Below are 25,399 nucleotides of genomic sequence, written 5' to 3' on the forward strand. Positions count from 1 at the left end.
TTAATCTGTAGTAACATGTACCATAAATATTTTTATTTTCATTGGGCACTTGGGAATTCTTGAAACTTGCTCAGTAACTAAATACATAACCTTGAAAACTAATTTTCCAATTCAATTAATACATTTTTGATCAACCATGGTAAATCAATGAGACAAGGCTTTTGAGTGATAACTTAGCTGTAATAACAAGGCTTAGATATTACAGGCATTTAATTTATTACATGAGACACTTGGGAATGACTAGGAAGCTTGGGCAGAACCTCATTACATGCTCTTATCATTATTTATTACAATGAATTAAAATACATTGTGATATATGTAGGAGAAAAGGCTTTGAAGAGATGTAGAGAAGCTGTAATAACACCCTTTAGTTATTACAGGCATATTTTTTCTGTAATAACATGGGTGTGTTATGCATGATTGGCAAACTATGGGCTGTTATATCTTTCTAAAGTTTAATATACATAAAGATAATTATAATATCAATAGAACTAGTACACAATTTAACAAAATAAAGGATGTTTAATGCCCCTTTGAAACATGTAACATACATATGTTATCACAGATTTTTGATTTTTTAGCCCTCAATAACAAATGTATGTTATTTTTCTCTAATAACTTATTTAAGTTAGACCCTTGACTGTTTATAGTCAATTTTTTACAATTTTCATAAATTTTGTAAATTTTTGTAAATTTTTACAAAATATTTTCCACTGTAACTACTGGGCTGAGTTCATTATAGATAGAGATAATTGTAAGCAGCAAGAATGTTCAGTAAAGTAAGATCTACAAACACATCACCATCACCAAAACACAATTTTGTCATGAATCCATCTGTGTCCTTTGTTTAATATGCACATAGACCAAGGTGAGCGACACAGGCTCTTTAGAGCCTCTAGTTAGTATATGTGTCTACTATGATGAGTTACATATCAAGTTTAGGTTTGAATCGAGTTTACGTTACGTTGGTTAATGGAGTGAGTATAGAGTTGGAAAAATAAAACTTAACAAATTATACATTTGTGTAGATAGCTCAAAAAAGAATTATTACAAAAGTATGGTAAAGGACTCCACTGACCATAAAACTTTATGGAAATGTCTTCACAGTCTGAACCCAAAAGTTTAAAATACACCATATGAGTAATTCACAGAAAATAACATTGCAACTAAAAGTAAAAAAATCAGTAGCAGATACATGTACTTTTAATAATCTTTTCACTTCCTGTGCTGAAAAACTGAGAGAGGAAGTTATACACCTGTAGATAAAGCAGATTTCAGTAATCTTAGTAAATTTGTTAAAAATGAATTACATAAACATGAAATTTTTTCTATACCACCAGTGATCATGAATGAGCTATTTAATGAGTTAACAAAACAAATCATCTGGTATGGATAACATTGGACCCAAAATCCTAAGATTAAGTGCCCCTTTTATTGCATTCGCACCTCTCACATATATATATTTATTTATTTTGTATTTGCATTGTATCATAGATCAAATTTATTTGTTCAATGTATGTTCACTAGTGATAATATGTCTTTTGATTGAGTTAAGCCATTTCAATTGATATTTTATAGTGTCTCTTTCTATGTTGTGATGTTACACTATTGTTTCAGATAAGGGTGAAGGTTTGGTACCATAAAAACGTTTAAACCCACTGCAATTGCATGAATTGTTTGCACCTGTTCTAAGTCAGGAATCTGATGTTCATTAGTTGTCGTTTGTTGATGTGGTTCATAAGTGTTTCTCGTTTCTCGTTTTTTATATAGATTAGACCGTTGGTTTTCCTGTTTGAATGGTTTTACACTAGTAATTTTTGGGGCCCTTTATAACTTGCTGTTCGGTGTGAGCCAAGGCTCCGTGTTGAAGACCGTACTTTGACCTATATTGGTTTACTTTTATAAATTTTGACTTAGATGGAGAGTTGTCTCATTGGCACTCATACATGTACCACATCTTCTTATAGCTATTAACAGAATAATGCATATAGATATTGGTATATATATCCTTCTTTACCGAAGAATGCTAATTATAAGGGAACACAAGTCTACAAGGATGGGGACAAGTGTTAAGCAACAAATTATAGACCTATAACTGTTCTTCCAACTTTATCAAAATTAATAGAAAGGCACATATGTTTCAAATAACAGAATAACATGTACAAATACTTATCTAAACTTAAACTTTTACATCCTACACAATCTGGTTTCAGGCTACAGCATTCTTGTCAAACTGCATTGTTTTATCATTTACAAATGGTTGCAAGAAATGAATGATGCATGGTAATTTAAACCTAGCAATTTTATTACACTCCAAAAAAGCTTTTGATCTGGTAGATCATGACATTCTTTGTTTAAAGCTTAAAATTTATGGATTTTGTGAGGCAATTGTTAGTTTCTTCATGTCATACATTTTTTTGTACCTGAATAACAGAACACAACAGGTAAACATTTGTAATGTTTATTCTGAATAACAAAGTGTAAAATTTGGTGTCCCCCAAGGTTCTATACTTGGTCCACCTGTATGCTGATGACACCACTCTTCATAAATCAGGGAAAACATAGAAAATATACATGATGGTGTTCAAGAAGATTTATACAGAGTTGAACATGTTGAAGAGTGGTGCAAAATGAATAACATGTTCATCAATACAAATAAAACAAAATGTTTGGTTACTGGAACAAAGCAGAAACTATCAATTCAGACTTGTCAACGAACTTAATAATAAATTCAAAGTTATTACAAATTTCTTTATGTGAAAAATTATTAGGTGTTAAAATTGACAGCTACATGTAACTAAGCTTGAGAAATCAAATTGACCAAGTTTGTGCTAATAAAATTAAGACATTTTTAGATATATTAGCGCTTAATGGGGTATATTTTGCCCGTAATTGACTACTGCTGTATTATTTGGGGAGAATGTAAAAATGAAGGGATAACAAGGAAATTAAAATTCCAAAAAGGGCAGCACAATGAATTTTAGATACAGATCCTTTATCCCCTTCAGCCCCCTTATTTAAAGAACTTGAGTGGATGACAGTTAAAAATAGAATTAAATACCAAAAATATTTACTTCTATATAAATGTGTGTGTATGGAAGCACCAATGTATCTAGTTCAAATGTTTGAACTGAAATAAGATAATAATCCTTATACTCCCTGAGAGGTGTTACTCAAGGTAATCTGATGGTTCCTAAGCCAAAAGCTGAGCTGATTTGTATATTTTTTATTTTATTTTTATTTTTATTTTTGTTTTATTTTTAATTTTTCGATTTTTGTCGAGCCTGCGACTTTTGTCGCAGAAAGCTCGACATAGGGATAGTGATCCAGCGGCGGCGGCGGCTACGGCGGCGGCGGCGTTAGCTAACTTCTTAAAAGCTTTATATTTTAGAAGGTGGAAGGTCTGGATGCTTCATACTTTGTATATGGATGCCTCATGTTACGAAGTTTCTGTCAGTCACATGTCCAATGTCCTTGACCTCATTTTCATGGTTCAGTGACTACTTGAAAAAAAAGTTCAGATTTTTTGTAATGTTAAATTCTCTCTTATTATAAGTAATAGGATAACTATATTTGGTATGTGCGTACCTTGCAAGGTCCTCATGCCCGTCAGACAGTTTTCACTTGACCTCAACCTCATTTCATGGATCAGTGAACAAGGTTAAGTTTTCGTGGTCAAGTCCATATCTCAGATACTATAAGCAATAGGTCTAGTATATTCGATCTATGGAAGGACTGTAAGGTGTACATGTCCAACTGGCAGGTGTCATCTGACCTTGACCTCATTTTCATGGTTCAGTGGTTATAGTTAAGTTTTTGTGTTTTGGTCTGTTTTTCTTATACTGTATGCCATAGGTCTACTATATTTGGTGTATGGAATGATTGTAAGGTGTACATGTCCAACTGGCAGGTGTCATATGACCTTGACCTCATTTTCATGGTTCAGTGGTCAAAGTTAAGTTTTTGAGTTTTGGTCTTTTTTTCTAATACTATATTCAATAGTTCAACTATATTTGGTATGTGCGTACCTTGCAAGGTCCTCATGCCCGTCAGACAGTTTTCACTTGACCTCGACCTCATTTCATGGATCAGTGAACAAGGTTAAGTTTTGGTGGTCAAGTCCATATCTCAGATACTATAAGCAATAGGTCTAGTATATTTGGTATATGGAAGGACTGTAAGGTGTACATGTCCAACTGGCAGGTGTCATCTGACCTTGACCTCATTTTCATGGTTCAGTGGTTATAGTTAAGTTTTTGTGTTTTGGTCTGTTTTTTTTATACTATATGCAATAGTTCAACTATATTTGGTGTATGGAAATATTTTATGATCTATTTGGCAGTCACGCAGGTTTTATTTGACCTTGACCTCATTTTCAAGGTTCATTGCTCAGTGTTAAGTTTTTGTGTTTTGGTCTGTTTTTCTTAAACTATAAGCAATAGGTCAACTATATTTGTTGTATGGAAGAATTGTTAGCTGTACATGCCTGCCTAGCATGGTTCATCTGACCTTGACCTCATTTTCATGGTTCATTGGTCAATGTTTAGTTTACTTGGTTAATGTTAAGTTTATGTGACAGTTGTAATAAAACTTTATATTTAGGACTATCAACATAATATCAATGATTAGTAAAGAAGGCGAGACATTTCAGCGTGTGCACTCTTGTTTACTACATGTACCTCTTGAATAGTTTTATCTCTTATCATGTTTATAATAATACAGTGAACTATTTGACTGTAAATTAACTATGTGCCTCAGGGAAGATTATTTTGTTGTAACAAACTGTGTTTACCCTCTTTAAATAAAGAATTTATTATTATTATTATTATTAAAATAGAATTTCAAAACTGGTAGCTCAGACAGAAAAGCAGTAGCCAAACAATAATGGAGTACCATGTAAGCCTTGACCTCATTCTCATGGTTCAGTGACTGTTAATAAAAACTGTATGTTTTTTTCTCATGTGAATTTTTACTTATTGTAAGCAAAAGGATACTGATATAAAATTTGGTATATATTGGATCTTTGCAAGGTCTACATGTCAGTCAGACAGGGTTCACCTAACCTTGACCTTATTTCATGGATCAATGATCAAGGTTAAAGTTACGTGATAAGGTCTGTTTCTCAGATACTTTAGGCAGTAAAGCATGATTGTAAGTTGTAAATGTCACTCTGGCAGGTTTCGTCTGACTTAATTTGACCTCATTTTCATGGTACATTTCTACATCTTATCTATAAGATAAACGTTCAGTTTACTGTATTTATAATCATCAACATGATCAATAATGGTACAATGTCAAAGAACATGTACAGTTCACTTTTTTAATATTTTTTATATATATCATGATTATATGTTTCAGATTCATCAAATTGTATGACAGGTTTAGCAAATGCTGTTTTCTTTTCAGGTCAAGGGGACAAGGCAAAATGTTTTTGGTGTGGAGGTATGCTGTCTGAATGGGAAGCAAATGACATTCCAATTGTAGAGCATGCTAAAAGTTTTCCACAGTGTCAGTGGCTAGCGGCATCAAAAGGAAAAGAATTTGTAGAAAGAATTCAACAGGTGTGAAAATTAAAATATTTTAGATGTTTGCAATCTCATAAGCATTTTTTAAGACATGTAATGTGGTAAGGGGCAATGCAAACTTTGTGAAGTTTATAAAAGAAAGCATTTTACCTGTTTATTCTTGAGGCTGTGATTCGATACATGTGCATCACAATCACATTTTCACTGTATCTTTGCTTGTACATGTTGTATTGTAGTACTTTTTTTGCATCAAAAATTGCATTTCATTAAACATGTTAAATATGAGATATAAGTATGCAAGATGTTGTTTTTAATTTTCTTATATTTCAATATGGACCAAGCATCATGAACATAGAAAATATTTTATTTGAAAAACTAATATGGTTGATTTATTATTATTCATTAGCATGATTAGATCAAAGATTGTGATTTCATACATTTAGGCGGCAAATGAAAGAAAAGTATTCCATTTATAAAAGACTTGAAAAACAAAAAACCAACATACTTGGATGGAGAGTTGTCTCATTGGCACTCATACCACATCTTCTTATATCTATGAAAAAAAAAAAATTGATAATATTATATACACAATTTAAGTTGTATACATCAAAACGTACAGTATTTACACACAAAAAAGAGCCTGAATATGAAGTAGAAGTACACATGCTATATACGGCTATAATTTTGAAGAAAAAATATTTGTTAGAAATTTGCCATCCTTTTCAAATGGGTGATGGTTGGTATTATGATGTTGGCGCCAATTAGGTATGGTTGTGTATCTTGACAGCAATCATAGGGAACACATTAGTTATTTTGTGTCATAGTTGTCGACATCAAACATTCTTTAGTCAACATTTAATTGAAAACAGCTCTAAAGTATTCAACAAACTTGCAAAGATTGTTTTACAAAGGCTTAACATTTAAGCTTCCCTTACAAGGATCTGACACTTCTTTCTTATTTCTGTTGGAAAAACCTTTCCAGATCCTCTGGTTTTGTCATAATGATTCACACCTTCAAAAATTTGAAGACAGAAATTTCATTTGTTGAGGTAACTAATACCAGAACAGGAAGTAGAAAGAAGTGTTGTCAGATACTTATAAACAAAGAGTAGACACGGGATCTGTCTATAAATCCGAATTTTAAAAGCACACTAGCTAATGTTGGTGATTTTTGTCAGTGAATACTGACGTTTGTGACCTATTAACCCTTAAATTGTTTCATGAGAGTAGAAATGCCCTTTACCGTCTGGCGTCAAATGGTCATTTTCAGCTACTGTTAGCGTCAAATTGGTAAAAATGTTATTGTGATTCGTCAAAATATTCTTATCATTATTTGTCAGAGATCTTAAATAATTATCCGTTAACGTTATTTTGGGAGAGAATTTAACGTGATTTGTCAAAATCAGATATCTTTTTATCACCATAAAGAAAATGTACATTTTATCGTCATGCACCAAAAATTACCATTGACTTCATTTGGCAAGATTTTTTTACAATTATTTGTCATAAAGGTACCACCATTATGACCCTCTTTTATTACCTTCATTTACTATCAGTTATCCTATTTCCCACTTATCCACAATGTCATCTGAACAATAGCAAGAGGTATTTTTTAATTGAATCCTTACACCTTAGGTGTATTGAGAACCACTGACAGTTGATGAACTATTTGTTGAACTTTTATATGGTCGTTTATCAGTGTTTTTATATGTATTTTACTATTTTGCATTTATTATATTTAGAATCTAAATATCCAATGATGTATGTGCATGTCAAAAAACTTTTTAGAATTAGGTAGTTTACAAAATCACTTCTGTGTATAAGTTCAAAGAAAAAAAAAGGAATTTTTTGTATCCTTTTTACTTTGGAAAAAATATTTTAAATTATAGAAGAACTTTAAGGATGTAGTTAGGTGAATTTAAAAAAATCTAGAATTTAAAATTGATACTAAAAGTCAGAAGAGGCTAAAAAATATTGATAGGTTACGGAACTCCTTTTTGAGATGTTTGATTTTTTAAAAATGGCGGGAAAAGGCCGATTTGGACTTTTACCTTATATTTAGCATTGGCATTATTTGGGTCTCAAATCATAAGAAAAAAATCTAGAATCTGCTTAAATTTCGGTAATAACCTTTTTATGAGCTATTGAAGTCTTCTATGAAAAGAAAAGTGGGTGATATGGGACAAAATATTTTACCCTGTATCGTAGAAAAAAACCCAAGGAGGTCGAACATCTGACAAATATTCCTAAACCTGACCTGACTACATCCTTAAATATGTTGGTTTATTTAAGTTAAAAAGTTGTTTATCATGATTATATAGGTTAAAAAAAAGCACAAAACTGAACTTTTGAAAAACAACAGCTTGAACATCATCATAGTAGTAATTTATATTTTTGACTTTGTTAAATTTTGACTTCACCATACTAAATGAATGTTATTCCAAAAAGGCAAAAACTATAGTGTAATGATAACGTAAATTGGTTTCACACTTGTTTTTTATTAGTATTGACATCATATATACCTTAAAGTCAACAAATTTCACATGATAGGTCATTTGAAAATGATTACAAATTTTGTTTAGGTGCATGGTATTGAAACTGCACAGTAATTTATTTTTTAATTCTTTTTAGTTCACCTGGTCCAAAGGGTTAAGTGAACTATTCTCTCAACACTTGGCATCTTTTGGCCCTTAACTTTTACAAAACTCTTCACAACTGATATAACTTCACCAATAGGGGTATGATGATCTCGCCTGCAAACTAACATGGCAACCAAGGCTAAAATTGTACATTGTGATAAAATGCTATAATAAACAAACTGTAAACAGCAAAGTCATCTACAGGACAAGATTTCAAAAATTGACAGTTGTCTGCTTATAGGAGTTGTTGCCCATGAATGATGATTTTTACCCATGTTTGTGTATTTTTTTTTGCATAAACTATCAGTAATAAGTGAGAAATTGTAAGCATGATAAGCAAAATAAGAAGAAAACAAAAAGTCAGAAAGTGTCATTTGAGGAGTTGTTGCTTTTGATTAATGATTTTTACATATTTATGTGTTTTTGCTGGAAATTATAGGAGAAAGAAAAAACTGTTGATAGCAAAAATTATTAGCAAAATAAGATAAGTATAAAGGACTTTAATAATCAGTTGATTTTAGACTAATTTTAGTGGGTTTTTTTTCACCCTATATCCTAAAAAATATGATACCTAGATTGCAACTTTGAACTGCACAATGGTGGGTAACACATGATGTACATCTAAGTCAAATAAATTGAATCAACAAGGGACCCCTTACAGGAGTTAATGCCACTAAGTCATAGTTTTAACAACTTTTTCATTTGTGTTTATCATCTTGAAAAGTCTAATGAAAAGACAAAAAATTGGTTCATCAAGATTTTTCCCACACAGTTTCCATTGAGCACAGAGATTAAACAAAAACCAGAAGTGTTCCGAATGCAAAATACATACTCGTTATACTCGTATAAATTATTGCAACATGATGCTATAAATGAATAAGAAAGAATTGAGGAATCAATACCACAAATAGACAAGGATTTAAATGCTAAACTTGTACATTTATGTGATGACACAACTTCAGAAAACTAATTATTTCTTTGACAGGCTTCAAAATCAACAATGTATGATCTGATTGTATTGGTATATATCAGAAAATGTATTTGTAACAATGTATCAGACTTTCTATAGATGGCCTTAGCAAGATTTAGCACAACTTTCAAATTTTTTTTCAATTTTCAATCATTTTTATGCCCCACCTAGTGGCATTATGTTTTTAAGTCTGTGTTTGCTTTCGTTCGTTCGTCCGTCCGTTCCTTCTGTCCCGCTTCAGGTTGAAGTTTTTAGTCAAGGTGGTTTTTGATGAAATTGAAGTCCAATTAACTTAAAACTTAGTACACATGTTCCCTATGATATTATCTTTCTAATTTTAATGCCAAATTAGAGTTTTGACCCCAATTTCACGGTCCACTGAACATAGAAAATGATAGTGCGAGTAGGGCATCTGTGTACTATGAACACATACTTTTTAACCTTGTAATAATTGGTTTTACCTTCCAACTGTTTTGATATGATCACAATTTATAAGTTTTATGTAAATAAAAGTCATGTTTGACATTCTAAATTGTATGCTTAGTATCTTGATCATTTATAAATAGGTAATTTCATGTGGATGTTGTTTTTTGTGATACATATTTCATTAAAGTATTAATTGATATCTGAATAATAAAGAAGAAAATTGTATACATAGAGATTGAAACAATAGATTTGACGACACTTAAATTTTCTTCTGCTAGACAGATAAAACAGTATTTTCCATTTGGTATTTTTTTATTTTGGGCGAAGAGCGACCAGCCTAAAAATGCATGGCATTTGCAATTTGAATAAATATTTTTTCTGCCATGTCTACAGCAGAGTAACAGCCATGAAATTTGTCAAGATGAAACATAATATAATCATTAGTAAGAGGCAGTAAATCCACACTCATAAAGCTTCAATTGAATCAGACCAAATCATTGATAAGTATGGAAAAGGTGGAGATTGAATGGGTATTTCCTCACTTTTGAAAAAATCAGCAAATTTTGCCAACCCTTACTTTTTGGGCTTTTTTTCAAAAAGATGTTAAAAAACCTTCCAAATTTTAGATTTAGGGCTTTGAATTATCAAAATTATCTACATGAAAACTTAAAATATGCAATTTCAGGCTTTGAATGTACACAATACAATCTTTATAGAAGAACCATAAAATGGAAGAGTGGTCTCAACACCTATATTTTCAAGCTTTTTAAAAAAATTTAAAATAACGTAAATGTTCTTGCTATTTCACTTTTCTTGAATTAACTCCAAACTGTCTTCCAATAAACACACAATTATGGGCATAATATAGCTGAGATAGATTTAAAAGACAAAATAATTTTTTTGATTTTCAGGGCTTCATCTTAGAAATAAGTGACAAATAAGGTTCTGCTAGATGTTGACTACAACAGTGAACTTAATATTACTAGTTCATTCATGAGAAAACAGACTAACTGATAACATGTTTATCAATATTTTTATCTATTTCTTTAACCATGTTATTTTTATTTTGTGCAATATTTCTTGTATCTGCTACTAAAGCTAGTATTCTTTTAATATGATTTAGTAATGTAGAATGTAGATTTAGGGTTAATAAATTTTCCAACTGGGATTTTTATATTTTAAAAAATAATTGGAATATTTTATGTAATTCTGAAATAAAGAAATAAAACCAGAAACATTTTTGTTTCAGCATGTCCAGCAAGGAATTCCTGTGCAAAATGGTGAGTTGCTCTGATAATCTTATATAACAGCAGAGTTCAAATTACTGTCCTACATGTACATCTGACATATCTCACTGAAGTTTCAAACAATAAGTTTTACATATTTTTTGTATTTAACTGTTAATAATATGTTCAATTAGAAAATTTGCCATGACATGAGTAGCTCTAAATTTTGTTCAGACTTCACATTGGTTGATTGATTGCTTGTTTAAGTTTAACGCAACTTTCATCACTCTTGCCGATTTCATGGTAGCAAGAGGACCTGGAGATAACCATCGACACTCTGTAGGAAAACTGGAAATTAAGTCAATTAAGATTGGAGTCGAACGCACCTTGCCACGTAGGGCAGAGGTTTTTTTTTAAACTATCAACTTCTGTGTGAACAGGCTAGAGATCACTGTAGATGAATTACTTAGATCATTTGGCCACCGAGGCCTATCTCCCATTGGTAAATAAGTAATGGGTCAATAAATAACATTTACAATTTAATAAATTTGAGGATTTGATGTTGAAATTCTTTAGAAAGAATTTTCCAATAGGTTATTTACAGTACTTCAAAGTCATTAATAGTCTTAATTATAAAGACGATTGTCCTCTTAACTTTATGTAAACCATTTTGAAATGGAGAGGTGTACAAAATAACTTAGAAAAATAACCCATGGTCTTGATGTGGCCTTGTTTCTAATTTCACATCTTGTTTGTCTTTGGACTAATCTTTCATGCTTAGCTTTATTTCATGCTGTTCACTGATAATCTCGACCGGCTAACTTCGATTACTTTGCTCAGTAGTTGTATGTTGCTTGCCTTTAAATTTCACACTGTTAACAGAAAACAATCAAATGTAGTTCTAGTCTTATTATTTGATCATTATGACACTATGGTAAAAAAAACATTCAGAATAAGTTTATGATATCAAAATGTATTGAAGAAAAGAAGATGCAAAATGTAACAGGTCTTCATACGCTTTCCAATACATTTAAATCATTACTGAAATTCTGTTTGCAAACAGTAGTTTCATCTTGACGAAATAATAAAATTAATCAGCTTTACAAGCGCTTCAAAAATGCCAATAGAACTGAAACCATTTGATGACTTCTTAAGGAGCCCTTAAAATGACAATTTGTGACTATTTTTTGTGTTTTTCAATTATTTAGAAAACTGTGAAAAAAATGTAAAATAACAAAAATACGGAACTCCAAGGAAAATTCAAAACGGAAAATCCTTTATCAAATGGCAAAATCAAAAGCTCGAGCACATCAATCGAATGGAAAACAACTGTCATATTCCTGATAGATAGTTGCAAGCTGTTCACTGCAGAAATCATTACCAATACAAGATCTACCAATTAACGTAAATGTTTGCAATAAAGGTGAAAAGTAATATCGAAATGGCATATTTTTACCAGGTGATCGATTCAGGCTCGTAGGAGCGCCTCTTGAGTTTTTTCTTTGTTCTACTTCCTGTTTGTTATCACTATTAAAAGGGTTTAAATTGGTAAGTAAAAGCTTACAGTACATATTATTGAAAAAGAACATATTGACGTACATCGTTCACGAATTTTGATAGAGACGACTAGTTTAAATTTCAATCTTTAAAACAACTTGAAACACAAGACGTTTTGTCATTGAACACAGATATAAGAATTTTATGCGGACAAAACTATCGGATTCGCATAAACAGCAAATGGAGTCGTAGATGTCTTGATTTGTATGAGACTTCTGCCTTATGCTAAGTGGTGAGAGCTGAACAGGAGTTGATATAAGAACGACTCATTTCGAATAAACTACGTAAATCACCAAAAACACTATCGAATAAAAAAAAGATGACAAGACCAAACAACAACTTAAAACAACACAGAACACTAAAGTTTGAAGAACACCAACCATTATAAAGAACCGGATATTCACTTATGATCTTTATTTCATTTATATAGTAGATGTTATTGTTGAATATATTATTGTCTGTATTTGGATCACGCCTCTATTGAGCTCTTTCCAATAAAGTATTGAATTGAATTGAATTGAATTGAATTGAATGATGCTCCTGAAAGGTAAGCAGTTCCTGTTCCCCACGTGGCATCCACCGTGTTGCTCCTTGCACGCAAAAATATGGTTATAAGTTGCAAGCGGTACTTATACGATCGAGGAAAATAGGACGGGATTTATATTACAACAAGTGGAACATCCGTGGTCATCTGTGACACAGATTAGGTTAGTCAAAACGAATTAGTCGTACGTTAGGGTATATTTGCGGCTTCCAAGTTTCTGCTCAGTTACATAAGAATATCTATTATAATAATTGTATTTAGTAGTAGTAGTAGTAGTATGTTGGACAGAACAAACTAAAACCCTTGCATGTAAAACTTTTGTTTACGAAACGACGTTTCTTATCCAACAACTCCCTTATCTCTCACAAACATTCTAGCTATTTTCTGCTTCTAATGATTTATTCAGAAAGTGTTATATTAGCTATTGAATTCTAAGCTCTTCGGTCTAACGTATTAAAATATAGTTGATATTAAATACTTTAATACATTACCATGACAAATACTTAACACAGTACATAAAATCCTTGTAATACACAAATAAAAAACATTTTGTTTTTGCATTTTACATACCTAACCATATAATTTTATGCACCCGCCGTAGTCGACGGGGGCATTAAGTGTTACACTTGACCGTCCGTCTTTTCCTCTTTCCGTCTGTCCGTCTTTCCATCCGTCCGACCCATTTTTGTTGCAAAGCTTGAGCGGGGGCATTCGTGTCCTCAGACACATTCTTTTATTTATATTATATGCCAGATACAACATGCACAATTATGATTTGCTGATATTACCCCGCAGCTGCTTTCTTCATGGCACATGGGTCGTGTGGTTGACACAAAGCAAGAACTTATGCTCAATACAATGGTAGAGACCATCTTGAACTTTCAGTTAGGCAATAGTTCGTGTTCCATATGTGAGGCCTAACTGTGACTTTGATACCATCAACAAACTGTAAACCAAAATGTTCCTTTGTTTTTTTTTTGTTTTTAATTTTTTTCCCTTTGCGTATAGCAATTATGTAACACGAATTATCACCACATTCCTTCTTTTCCTTTCGGTTGCATTTTGACACGAAGTAGGCACCCTGATCACTCACTATAGACGAAAATAACACTTTATAACGTTAGTATTTCCGAGCCGTCTTTCTGTATTTACCTTGGACTTCACCAGGAACACTCAACCCGAAACATTTGAAAGGCAATGCTATATAACATGTATAAATATTCAATATATATAAAAATTCAATATTGACATATTAGATGGACGACTTCACACTAAAATCTATGACAAACGGGATGATTTCAACTTCCCAATTATCAATTTCCATTTTCTCAGCAGTAATTACATACCCTCTGCTCCGTCGTATGGTGTTAACATATCTCAATTGATACGTTATGCTCGTGCATGTTCACACTATACTGACTTCATATACAGGAGTGTGCTCCTTACGCAGAAACTGCTCCAACAGAGTTATGAGGAGGAAAGATTAAATATTAACATAAACGGTACCAATTTTTCTGCACCAGATGCGCATTTCGACAATCAATGTCTCTTGAGTGATGCTCAAAGTCAAAATATTTGAAAATCCAAAGCTTATTAAAAAAATGAGCTATTAGCCAAAAAGGACAAAAAAGTATAGCCAAAGCCGGGCAGGGAATCAGAGCTTTGCACGAGGGAGATACATTCCTTAATTTTAAATAATTTCAAACATTTTGTAACAGGAAATTTCAATAACACTAGATCCGTATTTTCATGCCAGTACCGAAGTACTGGCTACTGGGCTGGTGATACCCTCGGGGACTATCAGTCCACCAGCAGAGGCATCGACCCAGTGGTAGTAATAACATAAACGGTACCAATTTTTCTGCACCAGATGCGCATTTCGACAATCAATGTCTCTTGAGTGATGCTCAAAGTCAAAATATTTGAAAATCCAAAGCTTATTAAAAAAATAGGGTATTAGCCAAAAAGGACAAAAAAGTATAGCCAAAGCCGGGCAGGGAATCAGAGCTTTGCACGAGGGAGATACATTCCTTAATTTTAAATAATTTCAAACATTTTGTAACAGGAAATTTCAATAACACTAGATCCGTATTTTCATGCCAGTACCGAAGTACTGGCTACTGGGCTGGTGATACCCTCGGGGACTATCAGTCCACCAGCAGAGGCATCGACCCAGTGGTAGTAATAACATAAACCAATTTTTCTGCACCAGATGCGCATTTCGACAATCAATGTCTCTTGAGTGATGCTCAAAGTCAAAATATTTGAAAATCCAAAGCTTATTAAAAAAATGAAGAGCTATTAGCCAAAAAGGACAAAAAAAGTATAGCCAAAGCCGGACAGGGAATCAGAGCTTTGCACGAGGGAGATACATTCCTTAATTTTAAATAATTTCAAACATTTTGTAACAGGAAATTTCAATAACACTAGATCCGTATTTTCTGGCTACTGGGCTGGTGATACCTCGGGGACTATCAGTCCACCAGCAGAGGCATCGACCCAGTGGTAGTAATAACATAAACGGTACCAATTTTTCTGCACCAGATGCGCATTTCGACAATCAATGTCTCTTGAGTGATGCTCAAAGTCAAAATATTTGAAAATCCAAAGCTTATTAAAAAAATGAAGAGCTATTAGCCAAAAAGGACAAAAAAGTATAGCCAAAGCCGGACAGGGAATCAGAGCTTTGCACGAGGGAGATACATTCCTTAATTTTAAATAATTTCAAACATTTTGTAACAGGAAATTTCAATAACACTAGATCCGTATTTTCTGGCTACTGGGCTGGTGATACCTCGGGGACTATCAGTCCACCAGCAGAGGCATCGACCCAGTGGTAGTAATAACATAAACGGTACCAATTTTTCTGCACCAGATGCGCATTTCGACAATCAATGTCTCTTGAGTGATGCTCAAAGTCAAAATATTTGAAAATCCAAAGCTTATTAAAAAAATGAAGAGCTATTAGCCAAAAAGGACAAAAAAGTATAGCCAAAGCCGGGCAGGGAATCAGAGCTTTGCACGAGGGAGATACATTCCTTAATTTTAAATAATTTCAAACATTTTGTAACAGGAAATTTCAATAACACTAGATCCGTATTTTCATGCCAGTACCGAAGTACTGGCTACTGGGCTGGTGATACCCTCGGGGACTATCAGTCCACCAGCAGAGGCATCGACCCAGTGGTAGTAATAACATAAACGGTACCAATTTTTCTGCACCAGATGCGCATTTCGACAATCAATGTCTCTTGAGTGATGCTCAAAGTCAAAATATTTGAAAATCCAAAGCTTATTAAAAAAAATGAGCTATTAGCCAAAAAGGACAAAAAAGTATAGCCAAAGCCGGGCAGGGAATCAGAGCTTTGCACGAGGGAGATACATTCCTTAATTTTAAATAATTTCAAACATTTTGTAACAGGAAATTTCAATAACACTAGATCCGTATTTTCATGCCAGTACCGAAGTACTGGCTACTGGGCTGGTGATACCCTCGGGGACTATCAGTCCACCAGCAGAGGCATCGACCCAGTGGTAGTAATAACATAAACGGTACCAATTTTTCTGCACCAGATGCGCATTTCGACAATCAATGTCTCTTGAGTGATGCTCAAAGTCAAAATATTTGAAAATCCAAAGCTTATTAAAAAAATGAAGAGCTATTAGCCAAAAAGGACAAAAAAGTATAGCCAAAGCCGGACAGGGAATCAGAGCTTTGCACGAGGGAGATACATTCCTTAATTTTAAATAATTTCAAACATTTTGTAACAGGAAATTTCAATAACACTAGATCCGTATTTTCTGGCTACTGGGCTGGTGATACCTCGGGGACTATCAGTCCACCAGCAGAGGCATCGACCCAGTGGTAGTAATAACATAAACGGTACCAATTTTTCTGCACCAGATGCGCATTTCGACAATCAATGTCTCTTGAGTGATGCTCAAAGTCAAAATATTTGAAAATCCAAAGCTTATTAAAAAAATGAAGAGCTATTAGCCAAAAAGGACAAAAAAGTATAGCCAAAGCCGGGCAGGGAATCAGAGCTTTGCACGAGGGAGATACATTCCTTAATTTTAAATAATTTCAAACATTTTGTAACAGGAAATTTCAATAACACTAGATCCGTATTTTCATGCCAGTACCGAAGTACTGGCTACTGGGCTGATGATACCCCCGGGGACTATCAGTCCACCAGCAGAGGCATCGACCCAGTGGTAGTAATAACATAAACGGTACCAATTTTTCTGCACCAGATGCGCATTTCGACAATCAATCTCTCTTGAGTGATGCTCAAAGTCAAAATATTTGAAAATCCAAAGCTTATTTAAAAAATGAAGAGCTATTAGCCAATAAGGACAAAAAAGTATAGCCAAAGCCGGGCAGGGAATTAAAGCTTTGCACGAGGGAGATACATTTTTCCTTAATTTTAAATAATTTCAAACATTTTGTAACAGGAAATTTCAATAACACTAGATCCGTATTTTCATGCCAGTACCGAAGTACTGGCTACTGGGCTGGTGATACCCTCGGGGACTATCAGTCCACCAGCAGGGGCATCGACCCAGTGGTAGTAATAACATAAACGGTACCAATTTTTCTGCACCAGATGCGAAAGTCTAAAATATGCAATTTACGATGCACGGACTCGATAATATGTATCAGCATTTCATGTGTACTTTAGTCTAGACGCCATCTAATTAACCATCGAGATGAGCTCCGAAGACTGCCGATAGTCATATAACCCGATATGAATGGATTTTTCTAGGTCTGTTTGATTTCATATTATAGGTTTAAAAAATATGTTAATAATCGTTTTTACCTGTATAACAAAGAGTTTTTGTAGATCGAATCAGTCAACCAAATGGTTTTCCCTTGTTTCCCTTCCAATGTTGACATTCTTTTCTTTTTAATAGCTGAACACGCCTAGCTCATGCGTAACCCATCTTTAGCTAAGAGGTTCAATTGAAGTTCACATTAATACGGATTCAATAAGGTCGAATTATTCACTTGTTTCTTTGCTTATTTTGACAAAACTGAACCAAACATGCTGCTAAATGCAAATTTTTATATCACTATTTCACTTTCATTAATGATTGAACAAAAAAAATCATATTTAGCTAATGCCCCTTTAAGAATATCTATTTAGTGTACTAGTATGCTTAATTTTGCTCGCTTGTTTGTACTTCTATACCATATGTTTGTATCAATATCAAATTGACATTGAATATCTTCCAGTTTCAATGGACCAAACAGTAGCATCAGCATCATCTTTAGCTCATGCAGCTAGTCCTGTATCATCAGCGCAACTAGAAGCAGTACTAATGGGATTTGATCAACTTTCAGTCAGTGAGGCCATGAAAACGTTAGGTGAGATGGCAAACGAAAAGGTTTTATAGCATTTAAGTTAAGAATATTTGCTTACAATTAAGACACATAAAAAATTCAACTTTTTAATATAAATTTGAGTTTACAATGTTTGTATTTTCATGCCAGTACCAAAGTACTGGCTAGTGTGTTTGTGATATACCCTCGAGGACTAACAGTCCACCAGAAGAGGTATCGACCCATTGGTATAAACTAAATAGAAATAACATTGACGGTATCAAGTTTCGACCGTGCGAGGGCTGTAAAGCCAGTCAAGGTCGTTAAAAACTTCCATCATCATCGGGATCAATTTTATTGGACCAGATATGTATTTCGACAATAAATGTCTCTTCATTGATGCTCGAGGCCAAAATGTTAGTAAACTCAAGACTTGTTGAAAAACTTCATGAAGAGCTTATAAACAAAAAAGAACAAAAGTATAGCCAAAGCCGGTCAAGGAATCAGAGCTTTGCATGAAAAAGATATAAGCCTTAATTAAAAAAAAATCTTAAGTTTTTTACAGCTATAATCTTAATAACACAATATCCTTATTTTCTTGCCAACTTTTTTCAAAATAAAAGACAGAATTTGAAAGTTATTGTGTATTCTTTAAAATTGTTACATAGTTGTTTTACCAATTCTACAGGGAATCCAGCAGAAATAAATTTGGAGTCACTTGTTCAAGCAATATTAGAAGTACAGTCTTCGCAGGCTAGTGGAAATACAGACATTGTCAACAACTTAGGTATGAATACACTGGCCCACATTTAAATTCGAAACATCCATACTAAATGAAAGGTGTTATGAGCTATTTACTCAATCAACAGGCATCTTGGCCTTTGAACCTCTGTGGGGTAATATGATATGGATGGAAATGAAATGATATGGATGGAAATGAAATGATATTCCCTAGTTCATGGAAAGTAAGCAAGTATTAGAGGAACCTACCTTTTTTTTAGTCTAATCGTTTAATTTTAAGGATCAATTTACATGGCCAAAAACGCTGTAGAACTTAGGGAGTTACCATTTGATTTTTATGGGGGGCTAGGATGAAAAATTATGTCCTGCATATTTTTTTTAGTTGTAATCTCTATCCTGCCTTTTTATTTTTTCACTCTATTCGGTCCTGCCTTATTTTTTATTAGTTTATCCTGACTTTTTTTACCTAAATTGTCATCCTGCCTATTCTTTTACTCAAAACTCCTGTTCTGACTTTTTTTTCAAATTCCATCCTAGACCCCTATAAAAATCAAATGGTAGCTCCCTTACCTTCTTCCTGTATTCACAAGTTCTGTAGAATTTGGACCTTGACATATTGCTTAGCTAGACGGTTTATAAATTGTTATAACCAAATGTTGTACTCTAAGAGGACTTTGTGTTGTTATGTTGATGTCTAACTGACATGTTCCCAAAATGTTCTGTTATTCAGGCATAAATAATTTTCTAGAACTTTCATCGTAGAAAAATACAACATATAAGGTACCAATGAAGTATATTATGGTTTGTCATTTAATATTTTTCGGTATATTTTAGGATGGTGTAAAATTAAATGGTTCAATTATGAAAAACATATACAAAAAAAAATGTGTTTTATATTTTTTTTATGAATTTCATATTTTAAATAATTATTTTAGCAGAACTTCGTCAAAAAATATATACATGGATTATCAGATACAATGAATTATCCCTGTCAAAACGTCTTATATAGTTATGTTGAAATAAAGAAATGAAGAAAAACAAAGTTGTGTAAAAAGAAGAAAGTGTAATTGATATTGGATAAAAGTAAACAGTATGTGAGTCAGTGTCTAATGTTTAATCATATACTTATACATAATACCAATAATTCAAGAATACTTGTATGATATTTGATTTACTAACCTTGTCATTGTCTATCCTGTATTTAGTTGGTCTATAAGACTATCACCTAGATATATGTACTTTGTGAACAAAACGTTTATAAGTTGTAATGGTTAATTATTTACAAATATCAGATCGGACACTAATAAATATGGGGACACATAATGTGTTATAACGTGGATTATTTATACCAACATTGATAACTGCAACATGAAAGATTGTAAATATACAGATACACATTGTTTTGTTGTAGATGTTGGTGCACTCACTCTTCAGAATAGAGAAATGAGAGACAAGACAATCTGCAAAATATGTGGCCAGCGTCAAGTAAATCTAGTTTTCTTGCCATGTGGACATCTTGTCTGTTGCATAGAATGTGGTGCAGAAATAATGCATTGTCTTATTTGTAATGTTCAAGTTTTTAAAAAAGTTTCCGTCTATATGTAACAACCTGCATTTATATTTTTATGGACGAAATGCTTGATATTTAATATCGTATAGAACTATATTTTACTTGAAGTAAGAATTGTTTTAATCGATTAATTTACTTCCTTGAACAATTACAACATCTTCTTTTAGACCAGGGTAATCTCGATATATCACTGTGCACAGTTACAAAGTTTTACTTTCAATTTAAACGAAAAAAATATTCAACATTTTAACTCTTTCAAGTCTTTGAAAATATTATTTTCGATTCAAGTCAGTGTCTTACTGTTTTGAAAACACATAATTGTACAGTTTGCTTTATTTCTCAATAGAATACTGTAAATTCAGAAATTATTACGAGGATTTTATTAATGCGAAAAATGCGACTGGGTTGGTAATAATAAGAACTCGCATTTTCATAACTGAAACATAGATCTGTATACAGTTTTTTTCGAAATCGCAAAAAATAAACTCGCATTTTTGCCATTCTTGAAAAATCGCAATAATAAATGCACGCAATAATTTCTGAATTTACAGTAGCCTGACTACCTCAAAAATGACTTAACATATTAATATAGATAAATAATTATATGAGTAGGTATTAATATTTCTAGGTCACTCAATAGTAAATTGAGGTGATAGGGGTGGCGAGATTTCCTTGAAGCAGATCACTTCAAAATGAAGACCTGGCTTTGTCATTGATAAGCCCACAGAATGCAAAATTTTCAGTGTCGCCAATTTCGTGCAAAATCTAAAGAAAATTCTCTGTCCAAGTACAAATCAACTTCTACAGTTGGCCTCAGTTGATATCTGTACCTGTAATTGATTGCTCACTTACACACATTGCATTGATGATTAATATTGTGACTTCAATAATGACTTATAATGAAATTCTTCTGCACTGAATATTAAACATTAACAAGAAGATAAAACCTGCCAGTTCTTCAACGTTTCTATAGGTTTTTTTAAATTTTCAAATAGTTTAGCATCAAGCATAGTTGACGAAACATAAATAAATGTTGTAATGCGTGTATGGTGCAGTTAAATCGGTACCGATAATGTTATTAAACATTATAGTTTCCTTTTAGCCACATTATGGGAACTCCTATATAAATTCCGGTCTATTATATCTGAAGATGTGATTTATTTGTGTATTGGATAGAAAATATGATAATGATAAAATATTCTTTAAACAACTATACGATATCTAGTAATTAAATGCCACTCGAGGCCATTCTTTTTAGAAAATGCAAATTTAAATTCCAGCTGAGGTCAAGTAAGAACAGATATGCATTATTGTCATTTATTTCCAAAGAAGTACCATTCGATTACACACTGGTTGAACACAAATTGTTTATCTACAGTACTTCAGAATATGACTAAATTTCAATATATGCCATATAATCATTCTTTATTTCCATTGATTCAAGACATTGTAAACCTTTGAATTGGTGACATTGGCATTGAAGTTTAAAAAGGATATATTTAATAAGACTTTTATATTTTGGCCTCGAGCATCACTGAAGAGAAATTAATTGTCGAAATATGCATCTGGTGCTGCAAAATTGGTACAGTTAATGTTTTTACTTGTTTTGATTGTTTGTGTCATGTACTTATCCAGTGGATTTCACAATAGGATATCAAAATTGAACTGTGTCTCTGATCTATTATTGAAATAATGTAGTTCGAACGTACTTTGATAATTGAGTTTGTTAATGATTGACTTGATAATAGAAGGGCTTTGGTCGGGACAGCTAGTATAACTATTACAGATTGAAGATCTACACGTGTAACTAAACGGAATTTGTTTAATATAAGTAAGTGTGAGTGATAACTTGACATAATAGCAAGGCAACTACTGTTGCATGTGTACCAATCTGTATAGTTTGCGCTAATCTGTTATATATATGTATTTTTGGATTAACCTGATACTTGTAGAACTTTCATCGGTATTAGCTGTGTATATTTTGCTCTAATCAGTTACATTATATATAGCATTCAAGTGAAATACATTTGAAGATTTAACACTGCCTTCAATTACAGAATGATATTAAACATTTAACTGGTAAATTTTAAACTTATATATTACCATTCAACTGGACATACTTAGTATATTTTTAATTATCCTATTTTAGCATTTAACTGGAGATTTGTTTTACGTTTTCATATTTGTAAATATTCATGAACTATATTATTTTATTTGCATAGACTGCTATTACATATAAATTATGTCTTGACTTGTGCGGATATTTTTAAATATTAAATGTGTATTAAATGTCGGTGGTGTTTCCAGAAGGTAAAAAATGAACTTCGAACCAAGTTCCCTTTCAATACTTGAATAGATCAATGAAAAGGCGTATTAACTGTGATAGTATTTTAGAGAGCTTCAGTTGAAAATATAACATATTCTTGAATATACACGTGATACAGCTTTTCGGATCCTAGAATATTTTTTAAAAATTGTAAATTAAGAGATAAAAAAACTGGATAAGGTTTGTTACAGTATGGAACCTTTCCTAATCTCTAACTACAAACTGTGCGTCCCACTCATTACGGCTAATGAGATCTGTTGATGAGTATCAAACATATGGCACAGGCCTGGATAAACAGACGTCTCATCAAATATACTAAGCTTTTAAGGATGTACTTGTCAGATGTTCGGACTCCTTGGTTTTTTTCCTACGATACATGGTAAAATATTTTGCCCCATAACACCCATTTTTCTTTTCATATAAGACTTCAATAGCTCATAAAAGGTCATTAACCAAAATTTAAGCAGATTCTAGATTTCTTTTCTTTCGATTTGAGACCCAAAAAAATACCAATGCAAATATATAAGACAAAAGTCCGAGTCAGCCTTTTACCGCCATTTTTTATATATTAAATATCTCGAAAAGGAGCTCCATAACCTGTCAATATTTTTAGCTTATTTAGTTCCTTACTTAAAGTATCAATTTTAAATTCTATATTTTTTTTTTATTTCACCTAAGTACATCCTTAATATAGTACACCAGACACGCGTTTCGTCTACATAAGACTCATCAGTGGCTATCAAATAAAAACAGTTGGAAATAAACTCATCATTAAAATGTTGTACACTCGACGCCCGTTTCGTCTACAAAAGACTCATCAGTGACGCTCGAACAAAAAAAAAAAATTAAAAAGGCCAAAATGAAGTACGAAGTTGAAGACCACATTACTTAACCTCTCAAAATTTATTGTGTCATTCTATTTCTAAAATTAAGGAAATACGTTTGATATGGTGTCACTTAGTTCCACACAACAACATGTTAATGACCAGTCGTGTTATGGCATTGGTATTCTATCAAAATGGTAAAACATTTATGACATATAATGCACTCAAGGTATGCTGATGTCTCGGTTTTGGCTCACATGTGAGCAATTGTCATTACGTGGCGTGTGTCTTTGTCGACGTAAACTCTTAAAAAAATCTCTTCTGAAACTACTTGAGCAAATGTTACCAAACATAAACTGAATATTCCTGAATATTTGAAAGTTGTAACCGAGGATTAGATAAATATTGGGTTAAAATGATCTGCCGGTCAAATTCTATCAACCATGAAATGTTCCATCGTGGTATAGGGGAACTAAATCTATTAAAGATAGAAAGAAACTTCAATCAAAAACAATAAGATCTACAAATAAGTCAACATGACCGAAATCTTCAATTGACCATTATAAAAGATCTACATATAAGTCAGCATCGCCGAAATTGTCAGCTGACTCCTTATAGTCCAAGTGGTTTTCCCTGTTAATCCATATTAGCGTTTTTGCAAAACAATGTAATAGATAGAGAAAAACGGTAAATAGCAAATATCACACGGCATGTACGAAATGTGACGCCTGTAAATAACACGGAAACCAGGCGTAATCTTCATACCTATTCCGTCATTGCTTAGAGAATGCACGTCCAAGCGTCAACCAGGCGTAACTGGGGGCGAAAACCAGGCGTAATATGCAAATGAGTACGTCTGGTCAAAAGAAATCCAGGCGTAATGTCTTTAAATAATACTGCACCTAATTGTTACTGTAAAAAAGTGCATGACCCTGTGTACATAATTTACGTTGGCATGTGTATTTGATGCAAAAGTTAAGAATATTGCTTACAATTTCTCATTGACGTTAATCTTGAAATAAAATCATTGAAAAAATACAAAAAAACACATTTGAGCCAGACACAGCTAGTGGCTTAAACAAGTTTAAAGTTTAAATGAGAATTGATTAATAATTTGAATCAATTCATTCATTGTCATGTCATTAATTGTAATTTGAACTGAAAAATCACTGACTTCATACTCTAATTTCACTTAAATACTTGATGATTTAATTACTATACTTTAAGTGAACATGCTGAGGAATTCTAGGCTTAACTGTTAAAACATAATTCCAAGTACAGATCGAATAATCTAAGTTAACTTACAAAAGTATTTCCATGTTATATTTCATACATTCCTATGTTTAAATTAACTGACCATCGATATAATCGTGTTCGTCCAATTTCAAATTGTTCCAAAGAACACAAAAGATAAACAGCACATTATTATATTAAGTCGCCATTAGTCCAACTCTTACAAGCTAATACCAGAGAGCCAAATTTTGAAAAAAAAATCCCATAATCCTTTGAAACAAAGCATTCTGGGAGTCAATATTTTACGCCTTCAAGCTGTTTTACGCTGGTAACAAAATTTACGCCTAGCTTATTATAATTTACGCCAAGTTTAACTGTTTTCTACGCCCTTGCTGCCATGAATTTACGTTTCCTGCTCTTGTACGCCATGATATAGACACGTAACTGCCACTTACGACTGGTTTACGCCTGATTTCCAGGCGTTATACGCCTCAA

At 32.7% G+C, this 25,399-nt stretch overlaps 1 protein-coding gene across 2 annotated transcripts in view; it reads left to right on the forward strand.

The window, feature by feature from the left end:
• The window catches only part of LOC127724334 (baculoviral IAP repeat-containing protein 2-like), a 34,896-nt gene extending 12,082 nt beyond the window's left edge, over positions 1-22,814 (forward strand). For both annotated transcript variants that reach the window (XM_052231269.1, XM_052231268.1), the window contains exons 3-7: positions 5,407-5,561; positions 10,810-10,840; positions 18,124-18,255; positions 18,899-18,997; positions 20,363-22,814. In XM_052231269.1, the coding sequence (XP_052087229.1) occupies positions 5,407-5,561; positions 10,810-10,840; positions 18,124-18,255; positions 18,899-18,997; positions 20,363-20,556 (611 nt within the window). In that variant the 3' untranslated portion in view covers positions 20,557-22,814. The remainder of the gene's footprint in view (positions 1-5,406; positions 5,562-10,809; positions 10,841-18,123; positions 18,256-18,898; positions 18,998-20,362) is intronic.
• The last annotated feature ends 2,585 nt before the right edge of the window (positions 22,815-25,399 follow it).

This window comes from Mytilus californianus, unplaced genomic scaffold, assembly GCF_021869535.1.
Source record: "Mytilus californianus isolate M0D057914Y unplaced genomic scaffold, xbMytCali1.0.p SCAF_14, whole genome shotgun sequence".
Taxonomy (NCBI): domain Eukaryota; kingdom Metazoa; phylum Mollusca; class Bivalvia; order Mytilida; family Mytilidae; genus Mytilus; species Mytilus californianus.